The sequence below is a fragment of the Drosophila melanogaster genome, chromosome 4, assembly GCF_000001215.4.
Source record: "Drosophila melanogaster chromosome 4".
In the NCBI taxonomy this organism is placed as follows: Eukaryota; Metazoa; Arthropoda; class Insecta; order Diptera; family Drosophilidae; genus Drosophila; species Drosophila melanogaster.
In genome coordinates, this window is record NC_004353.4 from 1,111,244 (window position 1) to 1,126,601 (window position 15,358).

At 32.8% G+C, this 15,358-nt stretch overlaps 3 protein-coding genes across 11 annotated transcripts in view, besides 6 other annotated features; 2 read left to right on the forward strand and 1 right to left on the reverse strand.

The window, feature by feature from the left end:
- sv (shaven) overlaps window positions 1-2,074 on the forward strand; it is a 24,520-nt gene extending 22,446 nt beyond the window's left edge. For all 5 annotated transcript variants that reach the window (NM_079894.4, NM_001014701.2, NM_166822.4 and 2 more), the window contains one exon: window positions 45-2,074. In NM_079894.4, the coding sequence (NP_524633.3) occupies window positions 45-208 (164 nt within the window). In that variant the 3' untranslated portion in view covers window positions 209-2,074. The remainder of the gene's footprint in view (window positions 1-44) is intronic.
- On the reverse strand, window positions 1,631-12,114 carry Cals (Calsyntenin). 4 transcript variants are annotated; one of them, NM_001297793.1, is made up of 12 exons: window positions 11,585-11,722; window positions 10,216-10,379; window positions 9,416-9,558; window positions 8,863-9,363; window positions 8,694-8,804; window positions 6,725-7,774; window positions 6,608-6,662; window positions 5,417-5,971; window positions 5,272-5,355; window positions 5,083-5,213; window positions 4,713-4,836; window positions 1,631-4,651 (listed from the first exon to the last, which is right to left on the reverse strand). In NM_001297793.1, the coding sequence occupies exons 2-12, from the start codon at window positions 10,328-10,330 to the stop codon at window positions 4,584-4,586; spliced, it is 2,937 nt and encodes a 978-aa protein (NP_001284722.1). In that variant the 5' UTR covers window positions 10,331-10,379; window positions 11,585-11,722; the 3' UTR covers window positions 1,631-4,583. The 4 variants fall into 4 exon arrangements, with proteins under 4 accessions (NP_001284722.1, NP_726646.1, NP_524632.1 ...); NM_166823.2 differs by having other exon boundaries at window positions 3,836-4,651; NM_079893.3 differs by lacking the exon at window positions 11,585-11,722 and adding an exon at window positions 11,980-12,114 and having other exon boundaries at window positions 4,012-4,651.
- Window positions 3,232-3,680: a mobile genetic element.
- Window positions 8,066-8,224: a mobile genetic element.
- Window positions 9,631-9,730: a mobile genetic element.
- Window positions 9,953-10,066: a mobile genetic element.
- Window positions 12,115-12,923: 809 nt separating the features above from the next.
- Arf4 (ADP ribosylation factor 4) lies at window positions 12,924-14,082 on the forward strand. Of its 2 annotated transcripts, none has more exons than NM_079892.3 (4): window positions 12,924-13,088; window positions 13,193-13,455; window positions 13,525-13,650; window positions 13,707-14,082. In NM_079892.3, the coding sequence occupies exons 1-4, from the start codon at window positions 13,022-13,024 to the stop codon at window positions 13,791-13,793; spliced, it is 543 nt and encodes a 180-aa protein (NP_524631.1). In that variant the 5' UTR covers window positions 12,924-13,021; the 3' UTR covers window positions 13,794-14,082. The 2 variants fall into 2 exon arrangements, with proteins under 2 accessions (NP_524631.1, NP_001259087.1); NM_001272158.1 differs by having other exon boundaries at window positions 13,707-13,870.
- A 47-nt stretch (window positions 14,083-14,129) lies between these two features.
- Window positions 14,130-14,296: a mobile genetic element.
- A 270-nt stretch (window positions 14,297-14,566) lies between these two features.
- Window positions 14,567-15,160: a mobile genetic element.
- Window positions 15,161-15,358: the final 198 nt, after the last annotated feature.

Sequence of the window (15,358 nt, forward strand, 5' to 3'; positions counted from 1 at the left end):
TGTGTACCAATTAAGTTAACGCCGAAATTATATAATTATCCCAGATTCGTCCTACTACTACGAGAGCGGACAAACACAATCACCATTAACACACGATCTGCGTTCACCTTTAGTAGCAACACGCGCGAACTCTCTAGCATCAGCTGCATCACCCGGAAGCGGAAGTGCGTGCACAAAATCCGAATCATCGGATATTTTTCTTGCTTAATTAAGCTTAATATAAATAGTGAGTATCACAACACAAATAATACATCAAATTTTATTAACATTTACATAATTGATTCATGTTGAAATATTACAATTTTGTTAAAGTATTTCTCAGTGTTTCTGTTTGCTGTAAATACTCACACCAGTATGATTTATAATGAATCAAATTATACCAAATCTTAAAATAAAGTACACTTTGATTAAAATTCAAGATTGAATGAGAAGAATTTATAATTTTTCTAGAAAAATGCATTTATAAGAATTTTAATTAGAATGATTTGTATACTTTATAACCAGTTTTTCTTTCTCTGTCCAATAAAAACGAGACTAGAGAATATTTAAGTATATAACAAGAACAAACATCACTACATGTGAAAAACAAAATCTGTGCAAAAAGATTCGCATTTATTAATAAATTTAGGTTACAATATAAGCAGGTATATTTATAAGAGCAAGGAATATGAAATATTACAAAAATAGTAAACCACTCAACTACATACCTATGAAACCAAAATGTCCATTACGGCAAAATCAACCAAAAATGTTAGAACAAAAGTTTAAAAAACTTCCAAAATATATTTTTAGCTTAATATTGTTAAGCTACAAAAGTATAAGAATTAATATAAAAATGTAAATAAATAAATGACAATTATAAAATATTTTTGAGTCAATAAACGCGCAAACTTGAAAGCCTACATAATTTATACTCGGTGCGCATACTAAAAACTATGTTATTAACTATAATATAAAATGAACATGGAGTCAATTAATCCATGAACTGCAATAACATATTTTCACTTTATTTCTATTATACTTATTTTAAAAAAAAAAGGTGAAATACTTTGATTGTTAAAATAAAATAAAAATAACTAAGGCGAATAGAAATTTTGTGTAAACCTTATCACACACGGCTTTATTGCAAGCAATTCTTCTTTTCTAAAATAACTTTAGCTGAAAATATAGCTTGGCATTTTTTATTCTTCAAAAAATATCTAAGTGGCATGGTAATTCGGCTACCGTAGAAGCCTTGTGCGTACACAATGCGTGGTTTTCTTGGCCTTTGTAAGATACACATCAAAAATCAAAAACCTGTAACATTGTTTCAAGACATAATGCCCAACCAACTAGATTAAAAATATATAAATGTTTATATAGGAAAGCACAAACCAAATTTTTATGTATTTAGACATAAACATCTACATATATCTTAATAAATTGATAAGTTAAGCAAATTATATAAATAATTTTTAGCTTTATTGCTCTATTATACAACGATCAGGGGAGGCAGCCCAGGGTAAAAACAACATTTATTTATTTATTTATAATTTATTTTTTACCCTGCTTGCTGTATTAAGAGCGCTGTAGTTAAGTACGTTACCTATTACAACCCAACACTCTGCCTTTTGTGGACATTACAGTTGGGGAATTCGAAGTCGTGTGAGCAGCTAAAACAGAAGGGAATGAAACCAGGAATTATACGTATGTCATCTCTTACTCTGGGTTCAAAAAATAGATTCAAACAATATAGCAGCAGCGAACTCCTGCTGAATTTTGAAGCTAAACGAAGCAGCCTAAAACAAATCATCTACTTGAGTGGAACACCGCTAAATGGTTTTTCCGGTTCAAAGCTAAAGTGACTTACGGATGGTTAATGTGATGTAGTGTAGTGTGGTTTTAGGGTTTAACTTAAATGTTAATGGGCATTGTCGCTCATGGTCGTGTAGGTTTTGATAACTTAACAATTTCTGTTCAGAGCTCGTTGTTAGTCATTTGTTGTCTGTTAAAAGCAAGTAGCTGATTATATTCCCCTCCAGACTTTGAAAAAAGTTTTTTATAAGAAATAAAGTGTAGCTCTGAATACCCTTTCAAAAACTGCTGCAATATGCTTTGTTTTATTGTTAAAAAGTTTATGTTCTATTAATTTCTAATTACAAGGCATCGTTATGGTCGGATATACCCTTACACGCGCCAGGTAGATTTTTCGGTTTCGTTTTTTCCTTCCATTCCCTTTGAATTCGATTTCTCCAGGCCTATTTTTAGGCTGAATGATTACATTTTTATAGTGTACACGCGAAATCATGTTTCGACACAAAAATTAATATTAGAACTTCTACATGTCGGCTGTTCGATCGTAGATAAACGTATTGTTATCTTTGTCCGAAAAGTGAAAAATATAAGTGTAAAAACCCATTCGCACCGCAAGTAAGTATTACTATATTTGTGATGTTGGTTGTGGGAATGTGTTCATATATTCATATTCAATATGCAATTTTTATACCCTATTTAAAGCTTTGCTTTATTTTGTGTGTGTGCATTTTATGTTATCCTAATTTAATAGTCAAACATATGTTTGTACGCAGTGAAGTAGAAAAAAATTTCTATAGTTGCCGGGGGTCTTAAAAAGATCAAACTTCATCAGAAGTTTAACAAGCCAATCATGCGCAACATCAATCAAGTATGTGACCTACCTTTGTTTTGAACATTTCTTTTTATAAAATTAAATTTCAACAGCAATGTGTTTTTTTTTTTTGCTGAGTATTTAGACTAAGTAAATTTGATTTACAATAAATTTACAAATCCTAAACCCACTATAAGATTTTGTAGAAAATTTATATGTAATTTTGGATTGGCATTTGAAATCAAGATCAGGTCTAGCAAGTAGACATTTTCTCATTATCGATAAAGAAATGATCGATTGTCAAAAATTTTGAGTTCGAAAATATTCAGATCGATATCGTTGAAAATGGTTTTTCTCTGCGTCTTGGAATTAGTACTGAAGAGCCACTACTTTCGCATCAAACATCTGCAGCAACAAGTTGATCGGGTCAACTAAATCTGAGTGTCAAAACTTTGATCAATTCAACAAGGAAGAAAGTTTTCAACGAGCTAATGCTTTTTACCCTGCAGCAAATATATATGACAAAACAAGCGTCAAATTTTTTCCAAATTATAAACAAAACAGAACAAAATGCTATAGTCGATATATAATTTATAATTTTTCTTGGATATCAATTGATATTGGAGAATAAAATTCGAAAAAAATTTTAAAATTTTCCAAAGTGTGGGCGTGACCGGTTTGGCGGCGTTAGAGTGGTCGTGGCAAAAAATTGTTTTTCCAAATTGATAGAAATTTACAAGTCTAATAAAAACGCGAAAAATATCAACACGTTTCTCAAATGTGTGGGCGTGACAGATTTGTGCGGTTTGTGGGCTTTAAAATGGGCGTATCAACAAGGGTAAACTAACTTGCGCTGCGCCTCTAGAATCTGTATGCTGAATCTCCACCTTCTAGCTTTTATAGTTCATGAGATATCGACGTTCTTACGGACAGACGGACATGGCTAGATCAATTCGGCTATTGATCCTGATCAAGAATATATACACTATATATAGACGGAAACGCTTCCTTCTGCCTGTTGCATACTTTTCAACAAATCTAGTATACCCTTTTACTCTACGAGTAACGGGTATAATTATATGTCGTCTATAATATATTTTCCATTTGTCGGAAATGTCTCATCGATTGCTTTGCATTGAAGTCAAAATAGCTCCTGCATATTTATTAAAACTAAATATGGAATTTTACCTTTGACGAAAAAGCTTTATTTTTTGCTTCCTTTGTATATATGTCGCCATTCAAAATGGAAACTAATTATGTTTCAATAAATAGTACCATTAAATAAACCAATTAAAAATTCTATTTTAAAAGTACAATTTCACAAGTTTATGGTCGGTTGAAAATAAATTTTTTATAGCTTCGATATGTTCCTTAATCTAAGTTGTATACTTGAAAAAATAATAAATCAATGACAACTTTAGCTTTATTAAATAAGTCAACATTGTTTGGGTATTACGATCCATTTCAAATTTTTTTTATGTTTTATTATTAGGCTTAAATTATTGGGACGGAGAAACTTCCTCCTATGCATTGCGACAGAATTCAGTTGAAATTTGGTAGACATGTGCATTTTACATCTTAAGGTGAGGGCTGACAAACTATAAATTAAATAGATCTTATGTGTATATTTGTATGCCTATAGCTTTTATTATTTATGGATCTAGCGACGCTGGTTACATAATAATTGTACTATACCTTAGCTATATTTTTGTTTGCGCTATTATTTTACGTACATTCATATGATGTGTTATGCACTTTCACTGACTTAGTTTTTACAATTAAACAATTGCAAGAAAAATGTTTTTTGTTGCAAAAAAAACTATAAATGCACGTCTTTACAATTATGCCTGCAGCCATATATGCAGACTCTTTGGAACTCATTTATAACTTCTGCATATTTGTTGATTTAGTGGTTTATATTTTTAAGCACATTTACATATTTTAGTACCAGTGTTGAGAAAAATATTCATTATGTTATTTACTGTTGGAAAATATTAGAGTTATCCCATTCGAGTTGATTGATGTGAGTGAATCCGTCCTTTAAAGCTACTAATGCCAAAGATATCTCTTAAGAATTTAAATAATATTTAATAAATATATTCTATACCTTCTTCATCTTCAGATTCAGAATTTTCTGATTCAGAACTCGCGTCCGATGTAACATCTGCTTGCATGGGATTTATAGTTATAGTCAAAGCTGAGTCATCCCAAATTAAACCATCATCAGAAATCTAAAAAATATAAATTCAATAGTAGGAAAATTCCAGATGAAAAAATGTAAAATATAATACGATGCACATATTTGAAAGGACGGACAGAACGACAGACATAGCTATATCGGCTATAACTGTTGATCAAGCACATTATACACTATATGGACCCAAGAGTGTCTTGTATTTCAAACTTCTGAACGAAAATATATCATTGGCAAGGGTATACTAAAATGAGTTCAAATTTCAGGTTGTAAATATACTTACTTTTGGACATGGTTGATGGTGTTCAATATATTTTTGGTTGTTTTTTAAACGTGCAATCGAGACTCCACAAAGTAAGACCGCCAAAAAAACACTTACAAGAATTATAAGCATTGTAACATGTGACCCTTCAGCTAAAAAGTATTTAATTTTCTATATATTTTTATAAACTTATTTTACAGTGCCATTTACCTTTGTGTATGAAAGAATGAATGTGAGATTTTGGTTCTTGCACATTATTGGTATGCAGAAGGGAATATGAATATACCTTAGACTCTAAAAAGATTAGGATTAAATATATTATACATATTTTTATATATAAGTATTGGAAACCCACCTGTTGGCTGATTATTATCATTGCCATTTACCGAACCACTATTCCGGTGAAATGATGTTTCATTATCGGTGTTGCCAATAAAGTTTACTTTAGATAACGATGAAGGGAGTACATTTGTAGACTTAAACAATGTCTGTTTAGGATGCAACACAGTAAGTGTTAGTGTATATTCACCGCTTTTGTACTGGGAACTTTGTTGGGCACAAGAAAGCTTAAATACACGGTTAAGATAATATGCAGGTTTTTTGTTACTGTATACAAGAGATCGTAATACATTTATATAATTGCTAATGGTATCCTTTCCAATCATTTCGACTCCATCCTTATTAATATTAGTCTTAATGTCCATGCTAGATGACAATGACTCGTCACCATCTATTTTAATGTCTTCATGATCGGGATTCAAAGAGGGAAATACAACGACGCTGCATGAGTCGATATGATTTTTCTCTTCTAATTTTCCATTGTTTTTAGATACCGAGTCAATGCAAGTTTTTTCCAAAATGTGTACGCCCAATTTAATTTCTTGATATGATACAAGCTTGTTTGAAGTTCCTAAAAATCATACAACAGGAAATAACATTACAAAATGAATTAATAAATTGTGTATTTGTATTAGTATATATAATGATAATTTGTATTAGTTGTTTTGACGCGTTAGTAAACTTTGACCACGCCAACCAATTACAACAGTTTTTAGACCATTTGTATTATTTTCAAATTGCTTTTTTATTTTGCAATTCGTGATTCCAACAACTATCAGAGTCGTATAAACATATATAAATGTAAAACTCATTCATGTAATGCAATAATTTACAATATAATATGAAATAAAAATTAACCATTAATTACATCTATAGCCTAAGTTTTATACTTCCAGTTCAACAATTCATTGCTGTTGAAACACATCACAAAATAGGCGGTAACGCAAGTAGAGCCGACTGCATTGGGTGCACGATGCGTGTACCAACTCTCTTGCGCACGATTTATCTCTCAAAAAAGTAATATGGAGGAAATTAAATTTTTATTAGTAGCCGACTGCGATTTCGGCCCTAACGGCAACAGTGCCTATGGCTTTAAAAATTAATAAAACACGGTACGTTACACGGCCGTCACAAATTTAAATTAGAATTGTTTCATATGACTGAAAACTACCATCTAAGCAATGTTATCATAGTGTAGTTTACGTACCAGATATTGCTATTTTGGGGGAATACGATGGCGGAGTTAGATCGGAGGTTTCCAGCTGTAAGATTGATATACATTTTTTAGTGATATCTCTTAATAACGGTATAATTTTTTATTTACCGACGCTGAGACGACATCAATATCGATCCCGAGTGGAGCTATCGGTTCGTTAACCATGATATAAGTCTCAATTGGCGGTAAGCGAAGGGAACTTTCATTTTTACAATTCAGTGTTGTAAGCACTTCTATGTTTCGACGTCCTACCGTGGGCTTTTGTTTAGTATTAATATACTGAACTTTTCGCATAAATTGTTCAATATCATGTTTGTTTTTCGCCGAAATATAAATTTCGTTCATTTCAATGTTTTCTTTAATCTGGCTGTTATCAGAATACGATTTTTCATTGTTACTTTGCAGCGGCTTTGGAGCTAATAAATGCTCGGCACAAGTTGTTCCACATTTAATGTCCTCTGCCGTCAAAACACTGTTGAGGGAGACCTTCACTTCTGAAATATCTCCATTAAAGCCATGTTTAAGTCTATTTTCCAAGCTTTGGTAACAGGCACCAATAGCTAAGGAAGTATTTACTCCGTGGGCTGCGTGTAAGGGCCAATCGTCAATTACTTCTGGGTTGCTATGACGATTTTCAATAGAATTTTCGAAACGTACGCCGTCAATAAATAAATCTACTTTGGACGAATCTTCAACATTGAGAACATAGTGATGCCATTCGTTGTCACAGACCTCCGGTATTTTCCAACGCCATTCAGCAGGACTAAAGATATTTAAATCACCTTCGTTAAAATTTTTTCTTAATAAAAAAATAAGGCGACAATTGCGAACGAATAGTGCCATATGATGACGGTTCATTTTGTGGTCGTCCGCGCTGCAGACAATATGCTCCTTTACATGTTTATTAATTTCAACCTGACTGTTGTGTCGAAATAAGGTAAGAATGCTAAAAGGTTGCGATGAAAAATCGTAATGATCAATAACAGTTGCAGGAACTACTACTCCAGTAGACCCATCAAAGTGAAATATGGGTTCTAGACCTTCGTCATAACTTAACTCTTTAGTCCATTCTGCCCCATGTGGCAAAAGGTCTTTCACTTTTTGGCCTGAAGTGCAATTAGATATATCCCGATCGCACCCAAATGAGATGTGCTTTGTCTGAAAATATAAATGAAATTAACAACTTATACTCATATTTGGTTCATTATGATGCACAGGTTTACGAAAATGGTTCCTAAAGCAAACACGTGAAGTAACATAACCGCAAAGTTGGTATCTTGCCAGATCATTTTTTAAAAAACAGGGTATATGTAACATTTATCCTCTTAAATATATATTTCGGATTAGATACTTATTTGAAACATTAAAAAGACCTTATAAAACATTTTCTCCAAGAGTAAAAAGTTGAAAAGTAGTCAGAATGTATACATATATATTCTTCATCTGGGCCCGAGACGATCTGGTCACGTCCGTCTGTCTATGAACGCTGACCTCGGGAACTACAAAGTCAGAGAGTTGAGACTGAGCATGCAGTTTATAGTAACTCTTCTGTTTTAGATGGTTGCCACAAGCTGCCCAAAACTAACAAGTTCACACTTTTGAAAAGTGATTGGATCTATTATATAATTATATTATATAATATTATAAGATATTATATTATATGATATTACATGTCTTTCCAATTTCGATGGAAATGGAATGCCAACTCGAACTCATACAAGCCGCAGAAAACTGTTAATCCCAAATTTATGAAAATACTAAAGGGATTGCATACCAAGCCTGAATAAATGATATGGTTCAGGAGGAAAAATATGAAAAGCTTAAAGTACACATTATACAATTTTGTCCTGATGCGGCTGTTAGGGGGTATCACCCCCACAAAAAATATTTAAAATTATTGTTAACCACACGGTTTATGAAAAGTTGATATCTATTATATCGTGTGTTGAAGATGCTATCTGCACCGGTACCCAACCCAACTCGGTAAGAGGTGTTTTTGATTTTAATGGTCCCATAAATTGTAGAACAAATCGTGATTTGGAATTAATATTATTATTACAAAAATATGTGTGCTTACCTTAAGGGCTATGGAAGAATGAATCCTAAGGTCTTCTTCATTTTTGCAAGAAATGTCACATAAGTCTAGGCGAGCATTGGGAAACAATTGAAGGCTTTCGGTGCTTCCAGACTGAAAATACCGATAACATTTTAATTTTTTTTCATTCAATATGGCTATGTATACGCACCGTGTAGTCAATGCGTTCTGGCATGCCTACAAACTTTGTTTCACAAACGCGTCGAACTTTAATGCTGACCATAATGGGTGCAGATTCTTTCATTGCACAATCATAGGCAACCACGGACAGAATGTGGTTATGAGAAGCTTTGTGAGAAAGTGGTTCAGTGTTTTTAATTGAACCTTCGTTATCTATTGAAAATGGTTCATCATTGTTAAGAATCTCATATTTGCAAACATCACCAAAGAGCGGAGTGCAGTCTTTATCGGAAGCTTCGACTCTTAGGATCTCGTTATAAAGTCTTCCCTCGTCTACTTCAATTACGTAAGACGGTTCTAAGAATGTTGGAGCATACTCATTTACGTCGATAACAGTAATATGAACATTGGCTGTATTTGAAGGTGTTCCATCACAATAGATTGCACAGATTTCAAAGTGATAACTTTTACGATTCTCGCAATTTAGTGTCCGACGTGCTTTTAAAATACCTAGGTTATTTACCAGTTCAATCTAAAATATGAAGTGCAAGTTATTACATTACTAAAAAGTAGTTAAAACTTACCTTAAATGGAATTTCGTGATACGGTTTTTTGAGAATATGGAAGTTACAAATTTTCTCTTCGTTCACTTTAATAAGGGGAGTTATTTCTACAAGTGTTTCATTTTCTCGAATTAAACCGTGATATGACTTTTCTAATATGATTTCTGAAATACAACAAGTAATTTTAATACAGCTCTTATTTTAAAGTTCTAAACCAAGGATGTTACAAAATAAACAAGAGAGAATGCTATAGTCGATTTTCCCGACTATCAGATACCCGTGTGAATGCGAAGGCGAAATATCATCATTTTTCTGGGATATCGATAGATAGTGGGGAATAAAATGAGAAAATTCAAAATTGTTCAAAAATGGGCGTGGCGGTTTTGGGCGGTTTTAGGGCGTTAGAATGAGCGTGGCAAAGTTTTTGGGCAATAAAACTTTTTAAAAATATTAACACATTTATCAAAAGTGAGGGCGCGACAGTTTTACGCGGAAGTCGGAGTGGGCTTAGCAACATGGGTCAACAAACTTGCGCTGCGTCTTTGTCTCTAGAATCTATATGCTGAACCTCAACCTTCTAGCTTTTATACTTTCTGAGATCTCGACGTTCATACGGACGGTCAGACAGACAGGGCCAGTTCGACTCGGCTATTGATCCTAATCAAGAATATATGTATATACATTATATAGTCGGAAACCCTTTTTTCTGATTGGCACATACATTTACACGAATCTAGTATAGCCTTTTACTCTACGAGTAAGATGTATAAATATTTCGATTCTGAGGTGTAATTTCAGTAAAGTAAAGGGATATACAATACCTTTCTGTGTTAAATATTCATCATCATTTTCGCTGGACGTTTCAACTCCAGCAAACAGGAGTTCAAAACATATTAATACAATGCATCCGTAACCAAAGGTTTTGTGAAACGTCATGGCTCTATTCGAAGTTCTTTAATAATCAAGCCCAAATATATTTATTTTGCTGAAAGAAAATGATTTTCATATTGAAATGCAAACACCGATTTAAGCAAAAATACCACAATTGTTTTGTTTCTTAAATTAGTGTTCTTCCTTTCTATTATTTTTAAAAGCATTAAAACTACATGAACTTACATAAATATATTGTACATATGTGTATATATTGAAGATTATATTTTATATTTTCCCAAAACTCGTATCAATAAATCTTTAAAAATCATGTACCTAGTAGATGTTTATTTTCCGTTCTTTAAGATAAAAATAATAATAATATAATACATTGCAATTTTATACTCTGTGATGACACATTCGACTTTAGAGTAGTTTTTCTTTCTAATACGTGGTAAAATAAGACAAAGTTTTGTCGTGTGTAGGCCCTACACCCTTTCGCAGTTTTTATACAATATGTTGAAAACGCGAAAACGAAATTCGACAAATTTTTTTGTTGCTTAATAAATTTTTTGCAGACACATAAAATTATATTTATTTCTGAACATTTTTTTAAGATTACACAGTCTTGCGCTTCAAGGGCTCTTATGAAAGGATAAACAATGAATGAATTTTGAGAGAAAAAGAAACGTTCAAGGAAAAGAAGTATTACAGAGTTCAGTTCATAATAATAAAAAATTAAATATTGGTTAAGCCGAGATTTTGTTTTATACTTTGGAAACACTTCTTCTTTCAAAGCACTCAATATAAATTTTCCTGATAATTTATTCTGGAAAGTATCTAGAAAACAATCCTGAGTAATGTTTACGAAAGTATTGTAATATAGTCTCGGAATATATCCAGAAGACATTTAGGGAATGCTTACAGAAGCTTTTCACGGAGTTCCTACAGCACGGGAAGTATGAAAGAGCCCGGCAAAAAGGAACACCAAATTTCCTCCTCATGAAACCACTTCCACTCGAAAAAGAGTATCGAAAGTGTTCCGGAATAATTCCACTACCGTCTCGGTGCTTCTCTACTTTTTTCGTTGGTACAATACAATAGAAAGAATGTAACCAAAGCAACAAGAATTACGGCCAATTTTTTACGTTAAATCAAAAACTTTTTAAAGTTGTTGTTGGTGTTAGAATAAAATAGATAAGTTATTCAAATTGGTTCGGATTTTCTTTAATTATATATATGTAGGACAGAAAGTGGAAAGTCTGGGAATTTTAGTAGCACTTTTTTTTAGTTAGTCTCATTTTTTGTTGATTAGCTTACAGCTCCAAAACACATTTTATTCGAGGACCGTGTATAAACTCTAGTTCCCGTGACTATATATGATTAAACATTATAAAATGTACCACAGTGAAACTGATTGTTGGATTACATATATGTATTACATTAGTATATATGAATATGCATGGATGAGAAAATCTTGTGTATGTGTTGTATCCAAGAGATACACATTCTGTAATGAACTTGGATTGCCTAACTGAACGAATAGCGAACCTATCCGAAGGGAATCATGCGTAACCTAAATACTTTGATTATAACTTTTACATATGCATAGATTTAAATCGACTCAAATATGAAATAGTACAAGTTAATTAGACGGGGCACATTAACAAAATCTCAGAAAATAATTTTTTTTGTTTCATTACATAGTTTCTTACTTTTGTCAGCAAAATAATTACTTGTGACGTTTGAAAAACTAGTTGTAAGTTTAAATACAGAAGTCAATACACTGGAAACGTTTATCCGACATTTTCAGATCCTTGTGTGGAAGTGGTTAATACTTGAAAAGTGATTAAAAAAAACAACATATAAGGCCCTGTGGAGACTATGCTCTAACATTTTAATCGAATTTTAAGTGATACCATGGTTTGTTTAAAAGGAAAGTTAAGGGGTGCTTACGCTGTTTTGATTTACAAATGACTGGAATTTTTGGGTAGGATATTTTCATATATAGATATTTTGATTCCTTGATATCCCAAGACTCAACATTTTTTTTTTATTTTTGATCAGAGGCAGAATATTTATGTTGTTAACTATTGCAAATCGCAACCAAAATATAGTGATTGTCATTTATCTTGGCCTGATATCGACATATTGGCAATAGCAGACCTTTGATTAATAAAAATGTCTTAATTTTTGGTTAATAGAGAGGAAGAACCTAAGTTTTTTGTTTTCAGGCAGCTTTATAGTGTTTGAAAAATTTGTAACATCGTTTTTAAATTTGATTTTTAAATTTGATTTGAAAAAGTTGTTTTGGCAATTAGAATTCGCGAATAATACCATAGTCCTACAGAGCACATTCGTAAAAAACAGTTGTGATTTTTAAAAATTGTGTAACTCCGAGTCTAAGTTATATGCTCACTAACCCCTTGGGGGCAGCCTTTCTAGGTCAATTTAAATATTTCACTTAAAAAATGTACACGAAAATGGTTTTATCGACATTCGACTTAATGGCGCAGTCAAAACATTGTATTATCGATGTAGTTTTGTGTTTCTTTTTATTGTTTTCATCAGACCATGCTTAGGGTATAGTCAACATACTGTTATTAGTATTTTATAGAAAACAGTATTTTTAACCATCGTTTAACTTTTCTGAAAAGTACAGCATTATTAATCGAATGACTAGTTTACACGTCAATTTACTGAAGTTACTGAAGACAAGCTTTTTCCTATACGAAATAAAATAGTTTCTTATTAAACATGGGACTAACAATATCTAGTCTTTTGACACGTTTGTTTGGAAAAAAACAAATGCGTATTCTTATGGGTATGTTCAAAATACGATACACTAAATATAAGCCTTTAGTTCGCGCATAATTTTTAAGTACTTGCAATCAACGTGCACATAATTTTAAATATTTTTGTACGCAGTTGGCTTGGATGCTGCTGGAAAAACGACTATTCTGTACAAATTAAAGCTGGGTGAAATTGTAACCACCATACCAACCATAGGCTTCAATGTCGAGACTGTGGAATATAAGAATATATGTTTTACCGTTTGGGATGTTGGTGGCCAAGACAAAATTCGCCCGTTGTGGCGACACTATTTCCAAAATACACAGGGTCTTATATTTGTAGTGGATTCCAACGACCGCGATCGTATAACTGAAGCTGAAAGAGAACTACAGAACATGGTACTCATTTTATTTAATTAAAAGTATATACATACGTGTCAACCAATTCCATGTTTATTTTTCCCACAGCTCCAGGAGGATGAACTTAGGGACGCGGTACTTTTGGTTTTTGCCAACAAACAGGACCTACCGAATGCAATGACAGCTGCCGAGCTTACGGACAAGTTGCGCCTTAACCAATTAAGGAATCGCCACGTATGTCTTAGGGGTAATTGTCCCAAAAATGTTTACTTATATCTACCCATTTTTAGTGGTTTATTCAGTCTACATGTGCTACCCAAGGGCACGGTCTTTATGAAGGACTTGATTGGCTATCAGCTGAATTGGCTAAAAAATAAAAATATTCCTTATATTGTAAGATAGGAATTGCTGTTCTCGTATGCTGAAAACTAGATTTTAAATAAACTTGTAAATGTATATAAACTCGTTTGGAACTTTGTTGTAAATTTAAAATGTCCACGTTTTATGTGTTGGTGAGAAAACTGCACTTGCCTTAGTTGTATTTTTAAAAATTAGTGATCGGATAACTAATAAAAATATATTTTTAACTTACTTATTCGGGAAAATATATGTTCGTTTTTTTATTAGTATGCCTCAATACCATTACCAGAATTCAATCAAATAAACATATTTTTGATTCGTACTCATTTATGTTAATTCAGTTTTTAATAGCCACCAGATTTGTTGAAAACTACGTAACTGTTAGCAGAAGCGTTTCCGACCTTAGAAAGAATATATATTCCTGATCAGGACCAATATCCGAGTTGATCTGGGCATGTCCGTATGAACGCCTCGGTCTCAGGAACTATTAAAGGTAGGGAATTGAGATTAGACATGCAGATTCTATGTCCGTATGAAGAGAACTATTAAAGGTAGAGAATTGAGATTAGACATGCAGCTTCCAGAGGTATTTACGGAGAGAAAACTTTTGATATTTTAAAATATTTTTATTAGTCTTGTAACCCAAAATCCCCAAAACCCCCCACCCAAAATCGCTCAAACATGCCGAACATTCTTAAAAAATTGGTTATTCTTATTGAAATCTTTCACACTTCCTGCTGAGTAAATGGTATCTGATTCTCGTGGAATTCGAGAAAGAATTCGACAAAATATAAAACTATGAAAAAATATCGAAAGTTTTTTAAAAATGTGGTCGAGGCCGTTTTGGGTGGTTTTATTGCGTTAGAGTGCGAGTGGCCAAAATTTTTTTTGGCAAATCGATAGAAATTTACAAGACTAATAAAAATATCAAAACATATTTCAAAAGTGTGGACAGTTTTGGCCAGTTTGTTTGCGTCAAAATTGGCTTGGCAACATCGGCCAACAAACTTGCGCTGCGTCTATGTCTCTAGAATCTGTATGCTTAATCTTAATCTTCTAGCTTTTATAGTTCGTGAGGTGTCTAGATATCCATGGCCGGATCAAAGACACTAATAGCTTTGGCCAGATCGACTCGGCTGGATGTTCGGAAACGCTTCTTCTACAGCTTGTTTGTGTTGAAATTGGCGTGGTAACATGGGTCAAAAAAATTGTCTATGTCGTCTAGAATCTGTATGCTTTAGTTCGTAAGATATATAAGATTAAAGACTCTAATATCTATGGCCAGATCGACTCGGCTGGATCGGAAACGCTGCTTCTTCTGCCTGTTACATACTTTTCAACGAATTTAGTATACCCTTTTACTCTACGAGTAACAGGTATAAAAATGGGCTATTTAAACCAATCAGTGCAGTTTAATCTTGAAAATATTTTGTTTTTTTTTTTTGCATTATAAAATCTTGAAGGACTCTGTCATTTTTGCTCAAAACAAAGGAATTATAAAAATGCATGCATATAGAGTACCGTTTTTGGGCTTACAAAGCTTAAAGCTCAGAACTTTTGGGGTGTGTTTTTGTGGGATTAC

What these genes read in the sequence shown, in the direction of transcription:
- Cals (NM_001272157.1), bottom strand. Translation starts at nt 10,330, where the DNA reads ATGACGTTTCACAAAACCTTTGGTTACGGATGCATTGTATTAATATGT. An exon ending in TTGATGTCGTCTCAGCGTCG is followed by an intron (nt 6,663 to 6,724) that starts GTAAATAAAAAA and finishes TCAATCTTACAG; the next exon opens with CTGGAAACCTCCGATCTAAC. An exon ending in TCATTCTTTCATACACAAAG is followed by an intron (nt 5,214 to 5,271) that starts GTAAATGGCACT and finishes AATACTTTTTAG; the next exon opens with CTGAAGGGTCACATGTTACA.
- Arf4 (NM_079892.3), top strand. Translation starts at nt 13,022, where the DNA reads ATGGGACTAACAATATCTAGTCTTTTGACACGTTTGTTTGGAAAAAAA. An exon ending in AAAGAGAACTACAGAACATG is followed by an intron (nt 13,456 to 13,524) that starts GTACTCATTTTA and finishes TTTTTCCCACAG; the next exon opens with CTCCAGGAGGATGAACTTAG. An exon ending in ACCAATTAAGGAATCGCCAC is followed by an intron (nt 13,651 to 13,706) that starts GTATGTCTTAGG and finishes ACCCATTTTTAG; the next exon opens with TGGTTTATTCAGTCTACATG.